At 55.6% G+C, this 25,190-nt stretch overlaps 2 protein-coding genes across 3 annotated transcripts in view; one reads left to right on the top strand and one right to left on the bottom strand.

Annotated features, from left to right (window-relative positions):
* Nucleotides 1-81: 81 nt before the first annotated feature.
* On the bottom strand, nucleotides 82-16,805 carry NUDT6 (nudix hydrolase 6). Its single transcript, XM_045831884.1, has 5 exons — nucleotides 16,546-16,805; nucleotides 14,196-14,399; nucleotides 9,843-9,898; nucleotides 3,031-3,085; nucleotides 82-742 (listed from the first exon to the last, which is right to left on the bottom strand). The coding sequence occupies exons 1-5, from the start codon at nucleotides 16,772-16,774 to the stop codon at nucleotides 339-341; spliced, it is 948 nt and encodes a 315-aa protein (XP_045687840.1). The 5' UTR covers nucleotides 16,775-16,805; the 3' UTR covers nucleotides 82-338.
* A 498-nt stretch (nucleotides 16,806-17,303) lies between these two features.
* The window catches only part of SPATA5 (spermatogenesis associated 5), a 113,754-nt gene continuing 105,867 nt past the window's right edge, over nucleotides 17,304-25,190 (top strand). For both annotated transcript variants that reach the window (XM_045831764.1, XM_045831762.1), the window contains exons 1-3: nucleotides 17,304-17,510; nucleotides 22,222-22,343; nucleotides 23,278-23,435. In XM_045831764.1, coding sequence (XP_045687720.1) covers nucleotides 17,348-17,510; nucleotides 22,222-22,343; nucleotides 23,278-23,435 — 443 coding nt within the window. In that variant the 5' untranslated portion in view covers nucleotides 17,304-17,347. The remainder of the gene's footprint in view (nucleotides 17,511-22,221; nucleotides 22,344-23,277; nucleotides 23,436-25,190) is intronic.

The following is a 25,190-nucleotide window of genomic DNA, read 5'->3' as shown; positions in this document are numbered from 1 at the left end:
CAGGCTGGGGGACGGGCCGCATAACCTTGTATCTAATAGCCGAATAGGTAACCGCCGCCTTAGTAAAGAAAACAACAAGAATTCCTGGAAAACGTACGGACTTCCACCTTTTATATAGCAATTGCCTTTGTCCAGCGAAGCTTACCTAGAGCTACCATCTTTTCCGTACACGCGGTTCATTTGAAAAGAGGCTTTTAAACTGTGCACACTCACAGCGTTTCTTCATGGAAGTCATCCCCACAAGAACACAAAGCCAGACGCCCAGTCAGCCCCCGGTGGCCCCTCCCAGTAGGACCGCGTGCCGTGCACTCCCCGGGCGGACGCGGGCGCCCGGGACCTCACTCGGCTCCGGCCCCGGCCGGGGCTTTGTACCTGCCCGGCAGCTCCCGGTGGTAGAGCCTGTAGAGCAGGCCCGTGTGCACGGCCCGGAGCGTGTCCACGGGCAGGTCCACCTTGTCGAAGCCTTCCCGGTGCCCGTACAGCAGCAGCCGCGCGGCCCTGCGGGTGATGGGCGTGGCGCCGGCGTCGGCGGCCAGGGCGGCCAGGTCCACCCAGGCGCCCCGCAGGCACTCGTGCGGGCACAGGCGGATGGCGAAGGAGCGCGGCTGCAGGCGGCAGACGAGGTACATGTCCGACTTCCCGAAGGCCCCGGGGTGGCGGTGCTGCTGCCGCAGGCTCAGCAGGGCCCTGAACTCCGACCGCACGCCTGTCTCTTCGAAAACCTCCCGCACTGCCGTGTCCCCTGCGTGACAGAGAGGTGTGCACGTCAGCCACGAGCACGCCTTTGGAAAACCGTCCTCAAGGATTTTCCGTTAGAGCGGCGTTACCCGAGGCTCCAAAGCAAGACTTCCAGAAAGTGACCTTTTCGACAAAACTGCCTCTGGGCGCCCTGACCCACCCAAGTGCTTTCTCACCACCCACCGCGCACTGGGACGCTCTTGAAATAGTGACTCCTTCTCTGGCGGCTACCTGGGGGGCTCGCTCACCTGGATGGTTTTGGGGTCACGTATTTTTAACCTCTCCCTGCTCTATTTCCCACAAGGCGAAATCACAGGTTGCGCGGCTGCGGTCACTGCTCCTACACGTGTTTTGTGATCCTCTGTCCTGGTCACCCACCAGCACCGCCCAGGTCTGCACGTGTCGGCGTCGCCGGCCTGCCGGGAGGTCTGGGTGAAAGGCGGGGGTTGGGGGGGGCCGTCGGGCCTCTAAGTCTCGGGAAGACGCCTTCGAGACCTTCCTGTTGTGCCCGTCTGGTGAGGCCGTCCGCGGGAGCCCCCTCGGGGGGCGGGGGCATGTTCCGTCTCCCGAGAGTCCGAAGGACTTGGAGTCATGCCTCCAACACCCAAACACTGCGGTCACTCCATCGGAGGTTTTCAAAGATCTCTCCGGAATTTTCTAGTACGACGGGGTTTTCACATCTTCTAGCAGTGATTTACTTTTTATAATATGCAAATTTCTGGGACAGGATTTTTATCACCACTCACACGTGCTGGCGGCTGCTTTTGGGACTGTCCAGATGAACCCCTGTGTCGCTCAGGCTCCGCTGGCGGTTGCCCTGTCCGCCGCTGCTTTCTGGACTCGTCATCGTCCCCAGGCAAAGCTTTGCTCGACCCTTCGCCGGAGAACGGGGCGCGTGCCACCGGCTGCCACTCCTGAACCGCGGTCTCTGAGTAGGCGGGTTGCTGTGACAACCAGACACACTTCAGAAAAGCACTGGCTCCTTACCTAGTCGGACTCGGGCGGTTCTGGCGTGCGCTCACACCCATGGACTCCAGCAGTTCTGGTGTGTGTTCACACCCATCCACGTGGCCTGGCGGTGCGTTTTCTGAGGGGAAGCCGCACGGCCCTCCAGCGGACAGGCTGCTCCCGCGCTCAGGGTGGGCCGGGCGCGGGGTGGACAGGGGCTCGCCCAGTCCACACGCCCTCCTGGGCCACACCAGGCGGGTGCAAGGCGGCCAGGGGTCCCGGAATAAACGCCTGTCCCGGCCAGCCCCCGGCCCACAGCCACGTCCTCTTCTGTTTCCCCAGAAGACCCAGCAGAACCTGGGTCAGCAGTTGCTAAAGCCGAGAATTTGCTACGGATTCATCTGAATGTAGTCAATGTACTTAGCGGTTGTTAGGAGCTGGCGACATACTGTGGACAGGGCATTTTAATTGGTGTTAACGTTTTTTTAAAAAAAAATCAAGCTTCATTTTTAAATAAAATACCTAAAGATAATTTGGGAAACTGTCCACCTAAATGCGGGCTGAAGAGAACAGGGACACACGTGTCGGGGAGGAAGTCGGGGAGAAGCGACCCCAGTGTTGGACGAGTCGCCTGTGGATTCGCTCCGATGGGGGCTGGGCTCGGCCGGTGGCGGGAGGGGCGGGCAGGGAAGCTCAGATTCTGTGGTTTGACGCCGAGGACTCTCAGCTCGCGCCCGATCCCCCGGCCTCCGGTGGCGCTGGGCTCAGTGAGCTGTGAGGACTCCCTCTCTCCTTCGATCTGGTCTCCTCGGAGATACTTCACTGTTCTGGCTTCCTGACCATTCAAAATAGATAGATTTTTCAAAAAGAGAAGAATTACCGTGGCTCCATAATTGACTTTATACACAACACTTGTTCCCAAGTTCACTTAAAAATCACCATCCATCCTTGTGCGATGAAATGGTCAAGCAACTGTATTTTCTCCGTTTAATTCCAACAATGTTAGTCACAGCCAAAAGCGCCCCCAACGCTACCCCTTCCGGAGGTGCATCCGGAGCCGCTCATTCGCAGACAGGTCGCTCCAGATGCCGTCCTGGGTGGGCTGGGGGTGGGTGGGGGAGACAGGAGCACCCTGTGCTCCCAGCGGCATGTTTTATGCTAACAGAACGGGTGCTCACGCTGCCGGTTCTGCTGCTGCTTTCCTGTCAGCCCTGAGGTCACCCCTCACTCGACCCAGTTAGGAAACTTAAAATCTTACTCTCAACCCCAGAGCGAGACAGCATACACGTGAGCTCCGCCCCCCCGCCCAGGTTCAGGCCCCCTGCCGCCGCGTGGGATACGCACCGAGGTCCTCCCCGGGCTCCGACAGGCCTCCCGGCAGCTTCCACAGGTTCTGGGACTGCGGTGCAAGGTCAGAGAGGGGAGTTGTCAGCCCGGCCTCCGCTCACACGCATGTGCGCGCGGAGGTCCACGGCACCCACCCGTAATCAGTCGGGGTCTCTTTTTTCCCTAATTGCATGCAAATTTTTTTTCCAGTTTCCTTCCTCTTTCTTCCTTCCTTCCGTGGGAAACTGGTAACTTAGGAATTCTTGTCTGTTTTCTTTGGGAAATAGAGAAGTGGTTTTGTTTGGCTAATGTGATGAATTCAACAGTGGAGGGAGACACCTACTGAATTAGAGTAATTTTTAAAAAGTTTTGCTGCTAGTTAACTATTAACAAATAGAAGAGTCTTACAGATGCTGCTATAAATAAGTAGAAAAATACAGTATAAATTTAATCACTGAAGTATCTATACTATTTTAATTTCACATTTATTTTCTCTGTATTGTGTGTCTAATCAGATATATTGTTAATCCTAAGGTCTCTCTTGCTCTGTGTTAATGATTTCACGGATACTATGAATAAAAATGACTAGTTTAAGTTTGTGAGGTTTTTGTTCTCCTTTTTGGGGGGACAGGGAATGGGCAGTGGGAGGATCTGAAATTGGGAGGGGGATATACTTGGGGAAGACTGATTATATGGCTCAGTGGGCTGAGCCCCGGACTGTGAACCAGAAGGTCACTGGTTCGATTCCCGGTCTGGGCACATGCCTGGGTCGAGGGGCCAGGTCCCCGGTTGAGGGGTGTGCGAGAGGCAACTGATCGATGTTTCTCTCCTTCTTTCTCCCTCCCTCCCCATCTCTCTGAAAATAAATAAATAAATAACATCTGTAAAAGAATAATGAACAACCATGAAATGGCACGGCGCAATATTCTTATGGCTGACCGGTAACTGTTTCCCGTGAGAGGCCGCCCCGCCTCCTGCCCGCCACCAGGAGGACAGCTGGAGGGGGAGAGACCGGGACAGACCCCTCCGGGCACTGCCGCTGGGAGCCAGGCCCCTCTCACTGCTCACTCATCACACACCTTCACGGACTTCGGCCGGGGCGCCCTGCGCCCCCCTCGTTTCCCGGACGGGAGCTTCTTAAAGAGTGTGTCACTCCCCAGCTGCGCCAGGCTGAGGCCGGTGGCGTGGTGCCCGGCGTTGCCACAGATGTGTGGGCACTGCACTCAGGCTTCCCGCCCCTCTGCGTCCGGCTCAGGCCCGAGGTCCCTCTGCACCGCATGCCACGGCTGACGCCGTGAATGCGGGGACCTCGGAGCACAGCCACCACGCTCAGCGCCGTCTGTGGGGGGGCCCCTCTCCGGTGCTCCGGAGGCCGTGTCTCTGGGGAAACGGCGCAGTCCTGTGTCCGGCAGGATGGTGGACCTCACACCGTAAATTCTATTCCTAACAAATGCTTCCCAGAACGATAGAAGTCAACTTTTAAAATCTTGTCCTAAACTCCATGGTGAATAATTGGAGATTCATTGTTGACTAAATTTGGAGACGTGAACTTACTAGCAGGGGGAACATGCGAGGTGTAAGGACTGAAAACGGCTCACGTAAGTTTGATTTTCATTATTTCACAGACCTCAGCCGTGGAAGAATTAAGGGTATGTTTATGCTGGTGAGTAGTGTGTGCTATCTTCTGGCGCGACGCAGCTTTACAGAGCTTGCTCTGAGAAAGCGTCCTCCTGCCCCCCCAAGCCGCAGCCTGCAGTCGGTCCGCGGGGCAGAGAGGCCCCCGCTGGGTGGTTTCAACACCGGCTGGTGCAGGTCTGCTCAGCGGAGAGGTGGGTGTACCTTCCTTTTTAATATTAAAGACTACTCCCCAGTAACGGGATTTACCAACATCATAAGAAATCCTAGTTCATGTATACTGAGTGTCCATTGGACTTGGGACATTGCTACGTGTTTCTGTAAGCATTACACGTACTGAGCCCTGGCTGGGTAGCCCAGTGGGTTAGAGCATCAGCCCAGGATGCCGAGGTTGCGAGTTTGATCCCTGGTCAGGGCTAGACTGAAATCTCTCTCCGCACCACCGCGCTCTCAAGTCAATAAAAAAATTAAATTAAAAAAAAAGAATTACACACATTTCACCTTGACAGTAGCCTGTTTTGGAATGGATGAAACAGGGCATAAAAACATGCGATAACTTGCTCGAGGCGACCCAGCTCGGGTGTAGTAAACTCCAGGCTGTCTGATTCTGTCCATCTTTTAAGCAATTTTAAAAGTGGATTGGCTGTTTTCTCATTAACCCTTAAGCACTATTTGCTGCCTTTCCATAACCTTCTGCTCTTTCCCTCGGACCTCCCGGGAACATCCTGCGTGACCACACCGGGACCTGTGTGGGAGACTTCTGCCCTTCCGGGGCTCGTGAACTTGACCCGAACTCTGGTTTGGCGTCGAACGTGTTTTGTACCTGCCTTTTGCTCATGAGTGCTCCTTCCAGAATCTCCTATCTGGTGTGAGATTTAATGCTATGCTAGTGGTTTGCTACTGCCATTCCAGTACATTGTTTCACGGGGGAAAAACTACTGAGGAAGGGGAACGGACGGCTTTTGACTAACGCCTGTTTGAGTTTATTATCTGTGTTCATCTCCGTCCTCTGTTCCTGCATTTAAAAACGGACAAAACACCTCTATGCTTCACGTGTAAAATTCCATGGTCCTTCCCCCCCACCCCCACTCTCCCAGAAGGAACTTTCCACTCACTTGGAGAGAAGTGCCCTTCTCCCAGCATCCCCGCTCGGTGGGCACCACGCGGCCTCCGCTCACGTGGCCCTCCCAGCCGTGAGCCGCGGAGTCTAGCTCCTGAGGCTCACGGCTGGGAAAGGTCAGGCGTCACCCGCTAGGAAAGGTCAGGCGTCCTTCTCACTTACAAGAATGTGTGACTGTGTGTTGATGGTGAACGTGATGACACTTGCCGGTGACAAGCGTGATGTTCTTGGAGGGGCGTGGAAGTAGGCGTGCAGGGGAGCATGGGAAGGGGAGGACGGCGGACGCCGTAAGGTGGCCCCCTCTCTCAGCGGGAACCCCGCCCGCCATCCGTCCTCAGCGGAGGGAGTCGCCGGCCCAGGAAAGAGGTGTTTTGGATCTCAGCAGAGGGGACTGCTTCCAAGGCATTTTTCAGAGATACCGACAGAATGTGCGATATTTTCTCTTTTAAAATAATGTTAATTTAACAGCACCGTTTCTTTTAAAGCTTGTCCTGAAGATCCACTCCAGTTCGTATGAGAGTTTCTAGAATGGGAGGGTAGGAATGATTTATCTTCTGACCCTTTTTGTCACGATTTTTCCAAGCTCGCAGACATCTCCTGTTTCCCTAAGCAGACGGTCACCTTCAGGAACTTCCCTGGGCCTGGCTGCTGCCGTCCGAACCCGGGGTTTGTGTCAGCAGAGGCCCCAGCGACCGGTCATTTCTCTCTCTCTCTGTCTCTCTCTCTCTCTCTCTCTCTCTCTCTCACCCACTACCTGACCTTCCCGTTCTTCCTTTACTCCAGCTTGGTCGGATGACAGAAGCTGGACTCTCTTTTACTCTCGGTGTTCTGGTTTAACGCGGCTCCTCTCCCTTTCCGGAATTCAGAGCCACTGTATTTAGGTGACACATTAACTACAACATTATTACTGTCCCCAGTGAGATGGAAGCTGCCATAGAGATCGCTTAACAAGTCCTTCATTCAACCAAAACCGACTGAGTGCCAGGCGCAGGCGCACAGAAACTGATGCCGACACAGCAACCCCGTTCTCCTCCCTCCTCCTTCCCGCACCGCCGTGGTGTTCTCGATACCACCACTGCCTGGTACAGTGTTTACTCCCTTGTTCATTATGCGTGTCCCAGTGCTTAGGACACAGCCGACCACGGGGGGAGTACAGGAGCTCAGAACTCCCCGGAGAGGGAGTGGACTGGTCCCTGCCCTGGACTTGGCCTTTTAGCGCCCGGCTGACAAGATCAAGCCACCGTTAGGTCTTTAGTTCCCAAAATCCCGGGGCGGGGTGGAGGGCAGGAGTGTACGGGCAGGAAAGGAGAAAGCACACGGCGTATCACTTGAGCTCTGGGTGTGAGTGTGTGCACACACTTGTGCTGAGGGTTCCGGTTCCCTCTGCAAGGCACGGCTGCCCGGGCAGAGGAGGCACCCAGAGGAGGAGAACCGGCTCAGACGTCCGGAAGCAACGCTCCTCAGGTGTCCGTGGTTGGCAGCTGTCAGTGTGCTCCAATCCCACCTACACCAAAATCACTGCAGAGGCTAACTATGCTTCAGTGTCACACTCTGTATTTTTCATTACAACGCTGACTTACACACGAATACTCAGTTTTTATATTTTGCGGCTCTCTGCTTATAACTTAAAAAAAAAAAGAAGTGCAAAACCCTAAGTAGGAGTATCATTTCTAATTCCAGGGCTGTCCAGCCTTCTGGTGTCTCTGGGCCACACTGGAAGACGAAGAGCTGTCTGGGGCCACACAGTAAATATGCAAACACTAATGAGAACTGATGAGCAAAAAAAGGTTTTAAGTTACAATTTTTTTAGGATGTTATTTATTTATTTACTTTTAGAGAGGGAAGGGAGGGAGGGGGAGAGAGAGAGAGAGAGAGAGAGAGAAACATCAATGTGCGGTTGCTGGGGGTCATGGCCTGCAACCCAGGCATGTGCCCTGACTGGGCATCAAACCTGAGACACTTTGGTTCGCAGCCCACGCTCAATCCACTGAGCTACGCCAGCCAGGCCAAGTTACAATTTTTTAAAAAGATTTCATTTATTGTTTTTAGGCAGAGGGGAAGGGAAGGAGAAAGAGAGGGAGAGAAACATCAGTGTGTGGTTGCCTCCCGTGCCCCCACTACTGGGGGCCCTGGCCTGCGACCCAGGCCTGTGCTCTGACTGGGAATCGAACCAGTGACCCTTTGGTTCGCAGGCTGAGCTCAATGCACTGAACTACACCAGCCAGGGCACAGTTTTGTGTTGGGCCACATTCCTAGCCACCCTGGGCCGAGTTCGGTCCACGGGCCGGACGCCCCTGAACCTACAGAGAAACCAAAGCCTTCGCAGTCTGCACTGTGTCTCCCGCCTCTGCCAGGCCCGGCTGCGCGGGAGCACAGCAGGAACACGGCAGGTTCTCAAGAGCTGTACCTGCTGGTTCCTGAAGAACCGACCCCGGCAGGCGCACAGAGCAGCGGGGGGCGGGGGGGGGCGGGGGGGGGGGAAGCGCCTGGAGCCCGGTGTGCCAGCGCAGCGCTCCTCAGACCCGCCCGTGCCCCCGAGTCCCCCACAAGGCCCGTGATGGGACTGCTGAGCAGCACCCCCGTTTCTGATGCGCCAGGTCTGGGTGGCCCCTGGGGCCGCGCTTTTCCACCGAGCTGATGCTGTGGCTGTCTCAGCTCCGAGCCCACCCCCGTGCTCTGCTCTCCCCTAGTGATGCGGGAGCTGGGACCCCGCTGACAGATGTCTGCGTTGCCAGGAGACCCCCTTTAGGCTCCACCCACAGCCTCCAGGGCGGGAGGGGGAAGAAGGGGCTTAGTGAGGGCCAGGCACAGAGTACTTGACCTGCTCCACGCAGTTCTGCCGACGAAGCTTGGGCTGAGCCCGAGACCCCGCCCTAGCTGACACTGCGACCTCCAGCCATCAGGGTGCGCGTTGACAGCCCTTCTGAGAAATGCGCGGACTGCTTTCAGCTCTCGCTGCCCACAGTCGTTTAAAACTTAAAAACATCCGTGATGGGGGAAATGTTTCACTCTGTCCACCGATATTTACCGAAGTCTCAGAAAGTACCAGAGTAATTATTCTCTTCTGCTTTTATATGCACGAGCGAGGATGAAAACATTCCATCTCTAATCAAGGTGCTTCGCTGAAAGACTGGGTGCTCCTGGCTGCCCACACCCCTGTGCTGGGGTGCAGGGCACTCACGCCCTGCTCCCTTTCCAGCTCTCAGGCCGAGGGTTTCACCACCGGCTGCACTCCTGGCCACAGCGAGCTCTGGCCATTCCTTCCACACTGTGGGCAACGGGCTATTTCTGCCCAGTGAAAAGACAAACATCTATGAACTGGGAAGTGAGGCCTCACCAGACATCGATTCTGCTGGTGGCGCCTTGCCCTTGGCCTCCCAACACCCATAACCGTGAGGAGTACTGTTTGCTGTCTAAGCCCCCTGACCCGTGGAATGTCTACCGCGGCTGGAACAGACGAACATGCCGCGTCTGCTCCTTGCCCGTCCCTGTGCCCTTACACACGCAATTCCAATTCCTCAGTCTGCTTTCCTACCCTTTTTTTTTTGTCCTGGTAATCTCCCATTCATTCTTCAAGACCCAATTGAAAAGCCACCTCTTCTGAGAATTCTTGCGGGGCTTCCCTAAGGCAAAGTAAACTGTCACCATGCGTCGTGTGACTGCTTCCCCAAGTGGCGGGGGAGGGCGCGGTGCAGGACACGAGGGAGACTGTCCTGTTAACCTTTGCACTCTCGGCGCCTGGCTCCGGGCAGGAGCTCAGTGACCGCTGGGCGAATGGAAGAACACCTTGGCAGTCTGTTACAAACGGAGCTGACTTCCCCGCCAGACTCGGCCATTTATAATTTTCCTATAGCCGTAACGTGATAGTGAGCGACAGTGAGGGGACTCTGACATTTTCAAGGCCTACACAGGCATTTTGGGGATTAAACAGCCAAATGATCCATAACTACTCAGAGATAACTTTTAAAACACCTTTGTGTTAGAAATTTCTGAGCATGCAAGAATTTCTACATTTTCTTTTGCTCTAGAGAGAACTGAACATTTAGAAAGCAATTTATAAGTAGAAGCAACTTACTTTATTTCGATCTTGGACAACCAGTATTTTTCCAGTATTTTCATCAAACACAGCTCCTGTTGGAGGAAAAAATAACAGATCCTGAGAAATGTTAATTTCGTTCATCTCAGACTCCTCCCACACTCTTACATGTGGCCATTAAAACCCCACCCATCCTGGAAGGCCCAGTTCAACACCACCTCATCCATGAAGACGTAAACTCTCTCCAGCAAGCAGCTGGTTGCTTGATTACCCATGACCCAGGGGCGTCCAACCTTTTGGCGTCTCTAGGCCGCATTGGAAGGAGAAGAGTTGTCTTGGGCTGCACATTAAACACACAGACACTAACGAAAACTGATGAGCAAAAAGAAAAGTTTTTAGGTAAATTCACGATTTTGTGTTGGGTTGTATTCATAGCCTTCCCGGGCCCCACGTGGCCTGCAGGCCACAGGTTGGACGCCCCCGGCAGGTTCTTTTAACCAACGATGGTTCCAGCATCTGCCGCCTTGTAGGACAGCCACCTGCAAAGCTTCTCTAGGTTGTCTGTTCCTGAGGACGCACAGTTAAACTCATCTTCCCATCCTCGGGCAGCATGTACTTCAGTGTCAGGACGGTTTCAAATGCTTAAAGATATTTACTGAATCAGTGAGTCGGCTTTCCCACTCGCATGCTTATTCCCCCGGTCACTGTGGAGGGGACACAGGCTGTGCCCCTGGTGACCCGGATCTCACACATGTTCGTGTTCGGCTCACGGCCTCCCTGAAGCCACCCAAGCTGGTTCACCGTTTTGTGCCCGGCTTTATAACCTGCCAGCATACTGCTCTGCAACACTTGTTACTTTTATTTATGTTTTAAGTTCTAGTCCATTCCTTTTATTTATCCATTCTTCATAGGCACTGCCCAGTAAGCTAAGTATTTGGCTAGATGTTAGGATTCAAAAACATGTTTTTTCTATTTCTATTCAGGCAATCCTGGGTCTTTTATGTTACTATAATGATTGGTATTATGTTCCTTTAAATGCTATAACTTAAAATATTTGTGTTTACACCTGGCTGGCGTAGCTCGGTGGATTGAGCGCGGGCTGCGAACCAAAGTGTCTCAGGTTCGATTCCCAGTCAGGGCACGTGCCTGGGTTGCAGGCCACGGCCCCCAGCAACCGCACATTGATGTTTCTCTCTCTCTCTCTCTCCCTCCCTTCCCTCTCTAAAAATAAACAAAATTAAATCTTTAAAAATATTTGGGTTTACATAACGTAGGAAGAGTGTTAAAAAGACATGTCTTCATATCCACTCATCCTTTCGATATTAACTGAGTTTACCTACGTAGCATGCACAGGCTGTCTACGCAGTACACGAATTGAGCTCCTGTTTTTGTCGGGCGCTCTTCTGGGTGACAGGGACACAGTGGCGAACAAAGCAAAACGCCCCGTGCTCACGGGGTGCTCAGCTGTGTCCGTGTGTGTGTGTGTGTGTGTGTGTGTGTGAGAGGCGACAGCAAACGAAACACGCATGCAGGACACGAGCAGGCAGTAAGTGCTGTCTGGAGACGCAGTGCAGAGGGGGGTGGGTATGCGTCACACGAGGAACAGCAACCTTCTCTGAAATGAAAACACACTTTAGGATTTCTGAGCAAGAAGGAAAACCACTAAGTGAGATATAATTAACACCAATGCTGGCTTCTATGAGAAAACATAAGCTATGATTTAATTGGACTTTACAAAGGGTAGAATGCCAAAGAAATGCCACGGAAACCTACTCTTAAATTTTAATAATGTGTCATTACTCACACTGAACCTCTCCCTAACGAGTTCACTGTCAACAGGGGCAAAACATCCCGCAGACAGACCCGGCGGCGCTAGGGCACAACGTGAGCGCCCCCTGCTGGTCACAGCGTGACAGTGAAATCGACGGAGATCAGAGATGCTTCAACAGAGGTTCCTTGGCCGGTTCACTACGGCCGGCCGGGCACTGCGCTAAGTGCTTTAGGTGCGTGACCCCGGCGACTGCGGCGTCGTTTTGACCGCTGCCCACGCTCACCCAGCTCGGAGACTCGCATCTCGTGGGCCTGGGTCCGGCAGGCCTCCTCAAAGCGGCCCGGGCCTGTCACCGCACCACCGCTGCGTTCTCCCGGGGTGGGCGTTCCCGCCTGGAGACCCATCCCACCGCTCGTTCCAGAAACACCTAGGAGCACTGGCTGTGTGCCAGGCGCCGGCTTTCACCTGAGCGCGCAGCGGGGAACAGGAGACGAGGCGCCTGCCTCCACGGAGTGCATGCAACTGCGGGGAAGTGAAGTGTGTGAGACGATGTAATTTCAGATTGGGATATGTGCTGTAAGGGGAAACAGCTGGGTAAAGGGACCACGGAGGGTGGGGCTGACACGTGAGAAGACTCTGGTTCAGACAGGAAGGTCGGCAGCTTTTCCGAGGAGCTCTGGGAGCCGAAACCTCAGCTCCGAAGAGCCAGATAAACAAAGCCCCAGGGGAGAAGGCGGGGAAGAGCAGCTGGCAGGTGTGAAGGCTCCGGGGGCAGACCCGGGTGGGGCAGGAAAGATGTCTCCACTGCCCAGGCAGGGTCTGGGCCTGGGGCCTGTGCACTGAACCCACAGGAGACAGATTAATGGAGGAAAAAATATGCATTTTCTTTGATGTGAATATTTTCATCTGGCCCGGGATGGTAGGGGTGGAGGGCGCTTCACAGACAGAAGGCCCTAGAAAAGCAGTCAGACCATTCTAACAAAGAGCAATAGCCCGCAGAGACATGCGAAGACACAGGGTTCGGAGCTGGGGTGGGGGGGTAAACGGTGGGGGAGTGGCTGCCTCGGGGTGTGTGGGGGGGGACACGGGGGAAACCAGGGGAATCACGGGTGGTGTCGGGGAGACTCCTCTCGCCACCCCCGTCTCTGGCCCGAGAGACTCATGCCCTACCCTCGGGGAGAAGGCAGGATGCGGAGAGCCCTTCCCGTGTTGCTGTTTGTCCCCTGGCTTTGCCCAAAACCACCAATGGGCCAAAGCGGCAGGTTCTGGGCCCTGAGCCCCCACACGGGCCACACGCGCCTTCTGTTGCTTATAGCAACACATGTCAGCTGCTTTCCCTCCACCTACAAATCTCTCTACATCTCCAGAACACACCCTTACATGATCTCGTGCCCAGCCTCAAAGCCACTTCACACCCTCCTCCTCCTCCAAGACTTGCCGGGCTCCAGAACTCGCGTTCCCTGGACCCCGACGGTCCGCCCCGAGTCTAACGCAAGGCACAGTGCTGAGCCAGAAACGAGGCCTTCGCAGGACTCGTTATGCGCACTGAACCGATTCTGCGTGGATGATGGCGCACTCCAAGTCTCTACCGAAGACTGGACAGTCACCCGTATGATCTTCTCACGGCGTGGGAGGCTGTGACCAAATTTTTCACGTAGTCTCATAAAGTGGGGCTGAATGGGAAGTTCCCGGATGCCTTTGCTCGAGGCCATGGACAGAGAAAACATTAGACATCCGGAATAACTCCTGTAAATGACTATCTTTAAACCCCTTGTAAATTATATGAAGGCAAATAAAATCATTATTGATTAAATTCATAGCCAATATGTATTACTGCTTCCATTTATTTTAGGCCATAAGATTCTTTACTATTTTAGTTTTTCTGGAAATCTAGGAATGTTCTTAATCCTGGTTCTCAAGGAGAAGAGCAGCAGCAGAGAAATTACCAGAAATACAAACTCTCGGGCCCCACCCCAGGTCCCCCCAATGGACCCCTTGGGGGCTGGGCCCAGCCTCTGGTGAGCAAGCCTACTGGGGGACCTTGAGGGATTTTGATGAACTTCACGATTTCAGAACCTGTCTTAACCTAAACCAAGTCTTTTCTCAAGACTATGTCTCAGAAGCTCATCAGTAACTTTGAATTTCGATAATATATTTAAATTGCGTTATTTTAAACAACCATTGGGCACATTGACGTAATGTCTTTAAGAAGTGACGTTCAGACCATTAAAAGGCTTGTTTGCTTTATCTTAAATTCCACCCAAGTTATCTTTTATTTTACAGATTCACAGAAGTAGTACTAGTATGTTTCACCATAATGCACTCATTCCCGGGTCCCCCCATTCAGTGTTGCTATCTGGGTAGTGCAGTTCAAACATCTGCGGGAAGCCTGTTTAAACACATCCTTCGGAAAACGAAGCGCTGAACTTGCTTGTTCCCGAGGGGCCCCCTGCCGATTCACAAGGCCGATCCCGCATTCAGAGAGCCAGCAGTGGGCCCCCGGATAACCATTCCATCATCCCCTCGCTCCGTGAGAATAAACCATCGCTCAGTTGCGCGCGAGCGGAAACTGGGTGAACCTCCAAGAAGTCAATGCTGATGACCGTGAGTTCGAAACTGACCTGCAACTCCCACCTGGTGTGTCGCGTAGCCTGGGAGCCGGCTGGGCCCCTGTCCCAGCCACAGGGTCAGCGTGGCCGAGTCCCCCTCCGCGTGGTGGAAGCGGAAGCCCAGCGCGGCGGCGGGGGCGATGAGCGCGCTCTGCAGGATGGGCACGTGCAGCCAGGCCGCAACCCTGCCTTCCGAGCGCCACTGCTGCACGGACGCTGGAACGCAGAAGATAACACTGTTGAAGTGGTTGCCGGGGCGGGCAGTGGAATACGCTCCAACGCATCTACGGGGCCGCCTCCTCCAGCAAAAGCCATCTTGAGCCTCCACTTCCCTTACTAGTTAGCTCCGGGGCCGGGGGTGGGGGGTGGGGGGGATCCCGAAATGGCCTCATCGCACCAGCAGCGCGGGAACTACCATCTTTTATATCGCGACCATCTTGGGGATGGGCTTGTCCCACCAGTCCGAGTTCCCTGTGAGAGTAGTCAGGGCTGGGATGACTTTAGAGTCACGTCACCAGACACAATACTTGCTTAGCACGTGAGCGGTGATCAAGTTGTAGAACGAACAAATAAGCTGACTTAAAATGTTCCTTGTAACACCTTCATTTTAATCTTTACAAATGAGAATCGTGGGCTTCTAACATCTTTACTTTTTAAACAGTTCTGTCACTTTGAAAAGCCGGTGTGGCTACCACAATGACAGACACAGGGTGCATGGGATTCTCAGAGTATTTGGGTTTTTCTTTATAGGCAATGCCGGCGGTCCTGTTGGACTCAGTAACAGCAGAGCCGGCAGTAGCTCGTGCAGGCAGGTCAGTGCAGCGGGAATAGATTCCAGAGACCAGAGACTTAGAATCCCTCTGTGCCTCAGTACCGTCGTCAAAACGAAGACGATAATACGTACCTCCCGGGGCGGTTGTGAGGATTAAGTGGGTGAATACTTGTAAAGCTCTTAAAACAATGTCGAGCACTCAAAGTAAGTGAGAAAGAACTCACTGAAAAAATAAAAAGTATGTGATACTTCTGAGTTTACCAGTTAGTTTCATATAATTTATCTTCGATGACCACATCTACCCAGTCATGTGGGCTGGCATTCACATAGGCAACCTCAGAGGCAAGTATTTCCTGTGGCAAATGCCTGATGCCTGGCCAAGCATGTGGCGGAGCCCGGACCTTGAAACCCGGATGGGAGAGTCCAGACTCAGGCCCCTCTCTTCTGCTCCGCCTTGCTCAGCTCGGACTCCCCGGCTGGTCACGGGCAAGTGACAAATGTGGGCAGTCCCTGCATCTGCCCACGCATACGTGGACACCTTCCAGAGGATGAACACTGATTTAATCTTCTCCTGGTGATATTGCTGGGGCCAGCAACTATTCACAAGCAGGAGAGGAAATGAGAAGTCAGTAGTTTAGAAATGAAGATGACTTAGAAATAGGAGCATTTGAGATCTTGCTCCTGGGGCATATGTTGTCAGTTTGGCTCAAGTAAACTCACAGAAATTCTCAAAAACAAAAACAACCCAACCAAAAAACAACTCCCCAGCTCAATTATATTCACAAAGATGCTCACTTGCTATATTGCTCAATAATAGGACAGATTATTTGAAGCTCCTGTTGTGAGGAAACTTCCCTGGCAGCATTTCCATGTTATGCTTTCCTGTTAAGCTGGGGGTGGGGGTTGGGGGGGCGTAGTTTGGAAAACAGGTTGCTCCACCAAATCTAGGCTTCTCTCAAAGTGAAGGCTCCTCCATCCAAACTTTCCTTCTTATCGCTGGACTTAAGGTTCAGAGCAGGTTCAGTTTCCTTACTGGAAACCAGCCGCCCACCCCCTTCCTGATTCATCGCACACCCTGACCCGATTTGTGTGCGACTATGACCACCGGGGACCTCTGGGCCACTCACTGCCCACCACGTGCGTGAGAGTGTTCGGGCAGAGAGCCCGGCAGAACCACTGCTCGGTAAATGACAGTGACGAATGCAGTGATGGTACTGACAAAGTCTGCGGAGAGTTAAATGGGGACGACGCCGTGCTAAGCACTTCGCGCTCTTTATCCTACTTAACTCTCGGCGGCCCCACGCGCTGCTGTTACCGTTTCACCGAAGAGCAAATGGTGGTTTACAGAACCTGCCCGAGGAGAAGGTCACACGCTAGAAGGCGGACCAGAAACTGGGATGGCCGATCCCAAAGTCCAGGATCGTCACCATTTCCAGCAACCTCCTCGGAGGCCTCCCAGCAAAGGGCGATCACCCGCGCCCCCTGGGCTCGGTGCCAGACAGGCGCAGGCGCGGGGGTCGCCGTTACTTCGCAGGCGATGGGGGGGGGGGCGGTGGTGGGACGCCAGGGACCCTCGGCCCAGGCACTTGCCCTGCAGGGCCCTCTGGAAGGCAGCCGCGTCCAGGCAGTCCAACGCGCCTAGCCGCACCGAGACGCCCCCGAATCTGTCCAGCTCGCCCCGCAGCAAGCCGGCTCCGGTGGGCGGATTCCGCGCGCAACCCGGGCCGCCCGTGGTCCTGCGGTGCGGGACCAAGAGCCGGGCGTCGCGGGCCCGGACCAGCACCGCGCGCAGATAGCCCCGGCTCAGCAGAGGCGACATCCCCCGTGCCGGCCCACGCCGTCCGCTGGCTCAGCCCCCCCGATCGCCCCAGCTCCGCGCGGGGGAGGAGGTGCTAACGTAAACCTCAGAAGAGAGCCGCGCAGGCTGCCCGGTCTTGAGCGGGGCTCATCCCTTCGCAGCGCTATTCCCTGGACACCGCCAAGACCTGTCCGCCAGCTCCTCTGGGCCGTGCGCTCGGCTCCAGGACAACGTGGGGGGAACTTTCCCACCACTCTTCCCCCGCGCCCCCATAGTTTAATTCAGTGCATGTGTATTCAGGGATGGGGAAGACGAACGGAGATGGGGAAAAAGCCCTGCCTTTCTGGAACGTGCAATCTTAATGAGGGTTCCGTCCACCTAATCCGTCTTCCTTGGCGGAAGAACCGCTTCGAAGACGGCGGGCTCCGCGCACGCTCGGGTGCCGCCCCCCCGCCCCCGGCTGTTCGCCTCACTCGGAGAATTACGGCGCGGGGGGTGGGGCCTCGCCGACTCCTGCCCCGGAAGTTTTTCCCTCCGTGAAGCGCGCACGTTGAGCCGGCTTCGGCGCTTCAGCTTCCAGGCTGCCCCGCGATCATGTCTTCCAAGAAGAACCGAAAACGGCTCAGCCGGAGCTCCGACGGCGGGTCGCCCTCGCCCGCCGCGGCTCACTCCCCGGCGGGGGCCTCGGCGGCTCCTGCCGAAGCCGGCTTCGCGGCGGCGCCCGGGACTCTGGCGGTGATCAACTTCTTAGAAAAGGGTGAGAGGGGTGGGAGGGCGGTCGGCGCCGAGGGGGCGCCGCCTGCGGGGACGGGACCCGGCGGTCCGCCTGGAGGCGCCGCGCGCCGAGGGTCGCGAGGGTCGCGGGGCCGAGGGGGGAGAGGCTCGGGGCCAGGCCCGCCGCGGCGCGGGCACGAGCGCTCTGCGCGGGACCGGCGCCGCGGTCCCTTCGTAAACTGTCTGGAATCGCCCAGTTGCACTCGAGACAACTTCGCCTCCCGTGAGACGTCCGATATATTTCACGGCAAAAGAGCTCCTTTCTAGCGAGCAGGGGGGGAGAAAAACGAAGCCCAGTTCAGTCCAGTGTGGGTGCACCCTTCCCGAGGGGCGACGCTGCGCCCTCAGGGACGAAAGGGGGCTTTCCCTCGCACGGCTGCGTGGGCTCTGGGGTCGGGCGGGGGGTAGCTCATCCTTGTCCTCGAGCGTCGCCTTCCCAGTTAACCTCCACGGACGCCCCGGGACACGGACACTCGGTTCATCGTGACCATTCCGCAGGTTGCACAGCTATTCCACGCCAGCGGCGACAGTTGAGTCCAGACGCGTGATCCCAAAGCCGTTATTACCCTCGATCCCAGCTCCCGGGAGCTGGGAGAACGGACTTGCCGGGGAAGCCTTGGGAGTAAATCCTCTGTGCGCCACAGCTTCGAAAATGGGGCGGCCCACAGGCGCGGTGAGACTCGGGTCTGCGCCCCCGCGGACGGACGTAGCGGCGAAGCTGGAGGGTAACTCTGGACCTGGAGCCCCCAGGCCTCCGTCCTCACCCCTCACCGTGGAGACAGCACCACGTGCGCCCGCCAGGCTCGCCTCGAGGGTCCCCATGCTCACTCGCCCCCCGCAACATGGGCAGGTGGTCGCTGCTCGGCCTGCACCCCGTGTTCCCAGGGCTGCCCCTGCCCTGGTCACCTGCGAGGTCGCAGACTCCCAGACCCACCGGACCGACTTCATGGCTGACCACCCTTGACCTCCCTCTCGTAGTTGCCCCTTTCCTCCTCCGTGAAACACTTGACTTCTCCCCTTGGCGCATCTTGAGACTTTCCTAGGTTCTCTTCTTCCCCTGGTGGGTGCTTGGTCAGTTTCCTGCCCGCGCTAGTCTTGCCCCGGCCACCGGGTGTGGCGGCCCTCCATTCTTGGTCCTCGCCCCCTTCTCTAGAATAATCGCTCCGTCCTGACTCACCGACCTCGGCAGCAGCCATGTCCAGCCACCCTCGTCCCCTGGCACACGCAAACCAGTCAGTGAAATTCTGCGGCCCGTCAGAATACATATTTTTTTGCTGATCTGACAAAAGAAATAGGTGTAATTTTGCTTCATGCACACTGGACAGCTGTTGTTGAGTTGGCTGTTGTCTTTTAAATCTGAGGGAAAGAGGTTGCTGCCCGGGACTGAACAGTCAGGGGTCGAGCATTTTAAACGTTCTCGCAGCCCGCCGGGTGAAAATGGCTGGTCCAGACCAAAGCTTCTCCAACGTGTAGGGGAGGTTTTAAAATTTGAGAGAGGTCATAGGTCAGAGCTGCTGCACAACACAATAAAAATAAGTTAAAAAGTAGACACCTGTATGAGATTCAGCAGACGTGAGATCACTCTGTCGGATGGTGGTCACAGCGTCTAAACGTTCACTCTCCTCCTCCGTGCTGACCGGGAGCCAGAAGCACGCACGTGGCCGACCGCACACACGTGGCCGACCGCACGCCCTTTGGATCGCAGTGGGCTGTCTCTCTGCCTTGGAGTCTGTTGTCAAAGGTCCTCCAGGACCGACCCCAAGACCTCACTTCCTGCCACCCAGCAGACTCCGGGCCTGTTCAGTTTTCCCATTTCCAAGTCCAGAACCCGGGGGTCGCGTCTGGCAGCTCTCTTACATCTCCCGGTTGAGTCTGCCCCCAAGTCCCACCTGTCACCTCACCCTTCTCCCCCTTTCCTGCTCTCCTTCACTCCGTTCCCCCCGCTTCCTGCCCTGGGGCCGAGTGGACTTGCGAGCAAACGAAGGTCCTTTGGGGACCCGCTTTCCACCCCTCCCTGGCCTGCAGCGCTGCCAGGGCTGGCCTTGACCTTCCTCACGCGGCCCGCTTATCTCCCCTGTCTCTGCCTGTCCTCGCTCCCCGCCGCCCAGAGATCTTCTCGCCCACAGTCTCTGCACGTGCCGTTCTCTTTGCTCAGGGCTGCTTTTTTTTCCCTCCCCACTTAGTTCTTAATTCCTCCTCTGCAGAACTGAGTCGATACATTACTTCCTCGGAGAACCCTTCTCTTATTCCAGTTAGACCAGACCCCGAATTGAAGGCTTTCCCCCTGGCACACTGAGCTTTCGATTGCACTAATGTCAGTTTATAATCATGCAGTTATGCAGGGGTTGTTTGATAACTCTGTTAGTCTGCTAGCTTGTGGGCCCTGTGAAGCCAAGGACGGTGTCCACTCTGTCCCCAGTGTCTGGCGTAGTGCCCGCCACACACTGGTCACACAGTGAAGGTTTGCGGACTGACTGACCGAGGGACGCGGGGATGGCTGTCCGAAATGACCTTTACTGTCTTGTGGGTTGATCTGGCTCATAAGTGCCCGATACGTCTGCCGTTAGTTCCCGGGGGCATCGGGTGTTGAGATGCGTTTTTTTGTTTTTTGTTTTTTAAATTATTTATTTATTTTTAGAGAGAGGGGAAGGGAGGGACAGAGAGAGAGACATCAATGTGTGGTTGCCTCTCACGTGGCCCCCACTGGGGACGTGGCCTGCAACCCAGGCCTGTGCCCTGACTGGGAATCGAACCTGCGACCCTTTGGTTCACAGCCCGAGCTCAGTCCACTGAGCTACGCCAGCCAGGGCGTGATGCGTTTTTAAGTCGGTCTCCGAGGAAGGAGGACCGGAGCCCGGAACCGGGGAGGGCGGCGTGCGGGGTCCATGTGCTGTCAGCGGAGGACACCACGGCGACGTCTTGAGAACCGGGCCAGTGGACGGGTGTGAACGTGACCTCCGGGGGTGACGGGGGAGAAGCGGCCGTGTTCTGAGGAGCCTGTGGCTTGTCAGGTCCCGGTGCTCGGTGAACGTGCAGGGCGGGGCGGGGAGGGAGAGAACGCTCAGACTGTTGCTGACGACCGCCCCCCACCGCCGGTGAGGGTGCTGTCACGCGGGAGCGGTCATCGTGAGGCCGTGCCCTGGGACACTTGGCCGCCGTCGCCGGTGGGGGCCACGTGAGTTTGCACGTGAGACGGGCACACTGCGTGAGAGAGACCCGATGCTCCCAGGAAAGTCGACTTTCTTTTCAGCCTCTCATGACTACAAAATACGGTCTTTAAAAAAAGAATTTTATTTATTTATTTTTAGAGAGAAGGGAGGGAGAAAGAAAGGGAGAGAAACATCAATGTGCGGGTGCCTCTCATGCCGCCCAGCTGGGGACTGGCCCACAACCCAGGCCTGTGCCCGGACTGGGAATCGAACCGAACCAGAAACCTTTCCGTTTGTAGGCTGGTGCTCAATCCGCTGAGCTGCTGCAGCCGGGGCAAGATGCGCTCGTCTTATTTTGTACTCAGCCCTGTTAGTCCTAGCTCTGCGAAATGCTTCGTGTTTCTGGACAGGCGCGGCCCGTCCGATCAGAGGAGGAGAATGCACGTGCCGGGAAGTTACTTTGCGGCACGGAGTTCTGTACATCAGATATGCTCTTGGTTTCCTTCCGCTGGCTTAGTGTTTCATGACAAAAGAGCTGTTTTTCTGATTATTAGGGAACATTAATACTAGAGCTCTGTGATGATGCCACATGTCTGCAATTCTATATGAAGTTCGTGGCGGGTTAAAATTTCATGAAGTGTTTTGTGGATTTTTGCTGGAAAGAAAAATCCCGCGCACTCACCTACAATACATCCGGTCGCTTCACAGACGCCGTGCGGCTGCTGCACGTGGTGCCGCGCTAGGTGTTGGCCATGCAGAGATAAATACGGCTCGATTCCCGTCCCAAAGCAGTGTGTAGTTTGGGAGAAAGTCAGATTGTAAAGCAGACAGATATGATGATGCTAAGTGCTGGTAACGGGCCTCGGGCCGCGGGCCGTGCTGGGAGAGCCAGAGGAAGGAGCGCTACCCAAGGGTGAGGCCTGAGGGGCCGGGTGGGTAGGGGCGTTTTCAGACCAAGGGTGAGGCCCGGGGGGGGGGTGGAGAGGTCGTCACGTCATTTTCAGAAGCATCGCCAGCTGGGCGGAGTGCGGGGCCCGGGCAGTGTGAGGGTGTTCTCCTGGGGGGCTCCTCCCCGCTCCACGTACTCTTGGGAACAGAGGTGAAAAATATCCGATTGCTACTACGTGGGTCGGAAGTGGAAACGGGACCCAATCGTCTAGAGCCCGACGGTGGGCCAGCTCTGGATTTCAGCTCGGAAAATCTGTGATGCGCGAAGGAAAGCTCAGACTTCCAGTTGCGAATATGCTCAGTTCCTCATGAACGTGAAAAGTCTTTTAAATAATGAGAACTATTAGCTATTCCCCGAAACGTCCCGTTTGTAAGTTAGCACTCGCGCGGTCTGGATCCTCAAAAGGGTGGGCTCGGAGCCTGTGGGAGCGGGGGGGGGGGGGGGTGGTTGGCACCGTGGTTCACTCGGGGCGTGGTGAGCGGTCCCGTGGCCACGTGGCTGGAGGGCGTGCGTTTCCTCCAAAGGAGAGCGTGCCCCTAACTTCCCTTGCCAGACACCACAGCAGTAACTTTCTTCTCCTCTTGTCCTCTTGGCAGATGACAAGATTCCCAGGAAGTTCCAGAATTCCCTGGTCCAGCTCGGGCTGGGCACGATGAAGTCCGCGAACATACGCATAGGCCGGCCGGTGCTGCTGACCGGCCTGCACGGGGCGCAGGAGGTGCGAGCCCTCGCCGGCCCTCGGTCTGGGAGGGTTGGCGCGCTTTGGTTGGCATTTTCCACGCGAGGAAGAGACGGAGACCTGCGTCTTAAAGACCCTCACCCCACGTCAGCCGTGTCCTCCTTTGCCGTCCGACCGCGGCGGGAGCGTGGTCCCTGCATGTCACGGTGGCGGCCAGACGCACACGGTCGTCCTTAGGCTCCCACTCCGTCACTGGTCTCCACGGAAACACTGTTTGGGGGTGAAGGTCGTGTCCTGGTTACACAGTGCTCAGCTTCCCTCCTTGGTTGCAGCCCCGGGTCTCCTCGCTGCCGTCTTCCGGCAGCCCGGCTCGTTTCTCGTTCACTGCGGCCCCGGCCCCTGCCCCTGCCCCTGCCCCGGCCTCGTTTCCCGGGGTCCTCGCGTCTCCTGGGGCCCTCTGCAGGGCCGCGAAGTCTCCTGCTGATGTCAGGCCTCCCAGTCTGTCTGTTGTTTTGGGCTTAGCCTTTTAAAAATGCTGCTCTGTGTCTTGCGGAAGAGAAGACACTGAGTGTGTGAGCTCAGCCCACTGCCTGGAGCGGAATATTCGCTGGACTAGGTCCGGGCCCCCCCTGGAGCTCTAGTGCCGGCCCCTCCCTGCGTCCTAGCCGGAGCCGGAGCCGGTGCTCCAGGCTGGCTGCCCGACTGGCACCTTCCCGGCAGGGCCGTACCTCACTTTCTCCCCCCTGAGACACCTGTCTCTTCTCCTAGCGCCACCTCCCAGATCTTCCACCGTCTTCCCTGCGGGGTCCTTCCTGGTCCTCACAAAAAGATGTAATGTTTATAAAAACTCTTTCATAGCTTGTATCAGAGTGTAGCCCCTCTGGCAGATGCGTGTACTTGGCTGGGCTTGATAAATCACCGATATTCTGTGAGTGTTAATCTTCCCGTGTTTTTTCTTCTGCGCCCTGGACAGGTGTACACGGCCTGGCCTGTGTCCGGGTTTCCTGGCGGCAAGGTGGGCCTGAGCGAGATCGCCCAGAAGAACGTGGGCGTCCGCGTCGGCGACGCCATCCACGTCCAGCCTCTGCTGGGCGCCGTGCTGCAGGCCGAGGAGATGGACGTGGCGCTCAGGTCTGGCTCTTCTCTTTGGTGGCGGCATCGGCGTGCCCACCAGATACCGTAGCAATACCTGTGGAAGTGTTGTAATGAGAGTCACAGATGTGAACCACATAAGTAACTTTGCATTTCCTAGCAACCACATTTAAAAAGAGAAACACGTGAAATCAGTTATAATTTTATATTTTATTTAATCAGTACGTGTTAAATCTTATTTTAACTTGTACCTGAAAACTAATAATGAGATATTTTCACTCTGTGTTTTGCACTAAGTCTCCAAAATCCAGTGTGTGTGTCACAGCTGTGGCGTGTCTCAGTCTGGCCTGGCCCCGTGTGTGGGCGGCCAGAGGCCTGTGCGTTACACACGCTGGGCGGACGCTGAGTGGCTTAGGGCCCGGGGCCCCGGCGCCTGTGCCTGGAGTGCGCCCCGAGCCTTCAGGCGAGAGGGCGGGCTGCTGACGGCGTGGGACCGTGCTCCTCGCCTCGGTCTGCAGTGCGCGGGGCTGCTGGTCTCCCTGCGGCTGCGAGGGGGCGGGAAGCCGGGTTTAGTTGAGACTGCTCAGCAGAGTACCTGGTTGTGAATTTTAGCTCACTGATTATCCAGTCTAGTGAAACAGTTATTTCCATCGAATTTTTAAATGGCCCCTCACCCAAGACTAGTTGTTTGAGTCAGCCAGCGATATAGTTAAAGCCTATCTCCCATCCTCTGGGAAACTCAGTCTCTAATCGGATTTTGACTAGTTTGCATGTAAACATCTCATCAGGATTTGTTTTTAAAAAGAGCATCTTTTGAAACTTTATTTAATTTTTAAATTTTATTGATTTGAAAGTGAAAGACAGATGTTGATTTGTTGTTCACTTTTTTTTTTTAAGATTTTATTTATTTTTAGCCAGAGGGGGAGGGAGGGAGAAAAAGAGAGAGAAACATCAAGGGTGGTTGCCTCTCACTCCCAACTGGGGACCTGGCCCGCAACCCAGGCCTGTGCCTGACGGGGACTCCACTGGCGGCCCTTTGGCTCACAGGCCGGCGCTCAGTCCACTGAGCCCCACCAGCAGGGCTTGTTGTTCAGCCGCCCATGGTTCATCGGTTGCTTCTTGTGTGCGCCCTGACCGGAGGTGATTGGTGGGGCGAGAAGGCGCTCCGACCAACTGAGCCACCTGGCAGGGCCTTTTGGTACTTCAATGACAGCTTACTAACAGTTTCAGGGTGTGCTTCTATTACAGGAGTCACAGAATGTTTTTCAAGCTTGATTTAGAAATGTTTTCTTCCCTTTTGCTACTTTTGTAGATGCCAGACTTGAGCTTTGGCGTACTTTTTCTTTAAAAACAGGAAAATATTTTCAGAGCATGTACCAACCGTTTAACAAATGACAAAATGAAAGGCAGAAAGGAAAAGGAACACAACATATGTTGAGCACCAGCTGTGTACTAGCACACAGGTGTGTGTGCACACATTTTCCCTTTTTCCTCTCATGTAACCCCTAAACACCCCATGCACAAGGTGCCCACGCTGGCCTCGTCCTCCCAGATGAGGACACGGGCTCAGTGAGGGGAAGGAGCCTGCCCGCTCTCGTGGGGTGGGGTGGGGGGTGGTCTAGTTCCTTAGGGTGACCACTCGGATTGCCCTGGACTCCTCTTCAGACTCTGCAGACCAGGCTGCAAGCACAGCCCCCAGGTGATGGGGTTTTTGGTCTAACTGTGCGTGACCTCCGGAGGGCATGACACTCAGGTCATGATGATGACCTACAGCGGAGGGACTGTATAGGTGTC

Source organism: Phyllostomus hastatus, unplaced genomic scaffold (assembly GCF_019186645.2).
Source record: "Phyllostomus hastatus isolate PE091 unplaced genomic scaffold, TTU_PhHast_1.1 phas_contig_159, whole genome shotgun sequence".
NCBI lineage: Eukaryota > Metazoa > Chordata > Mammalia > Chiroptera > Phyllostomidae > Phyllostomus > Phyllostomus hastatus.
This window is presented reverse-complemented; position numbering and strand designations above follow the sequence as displayed.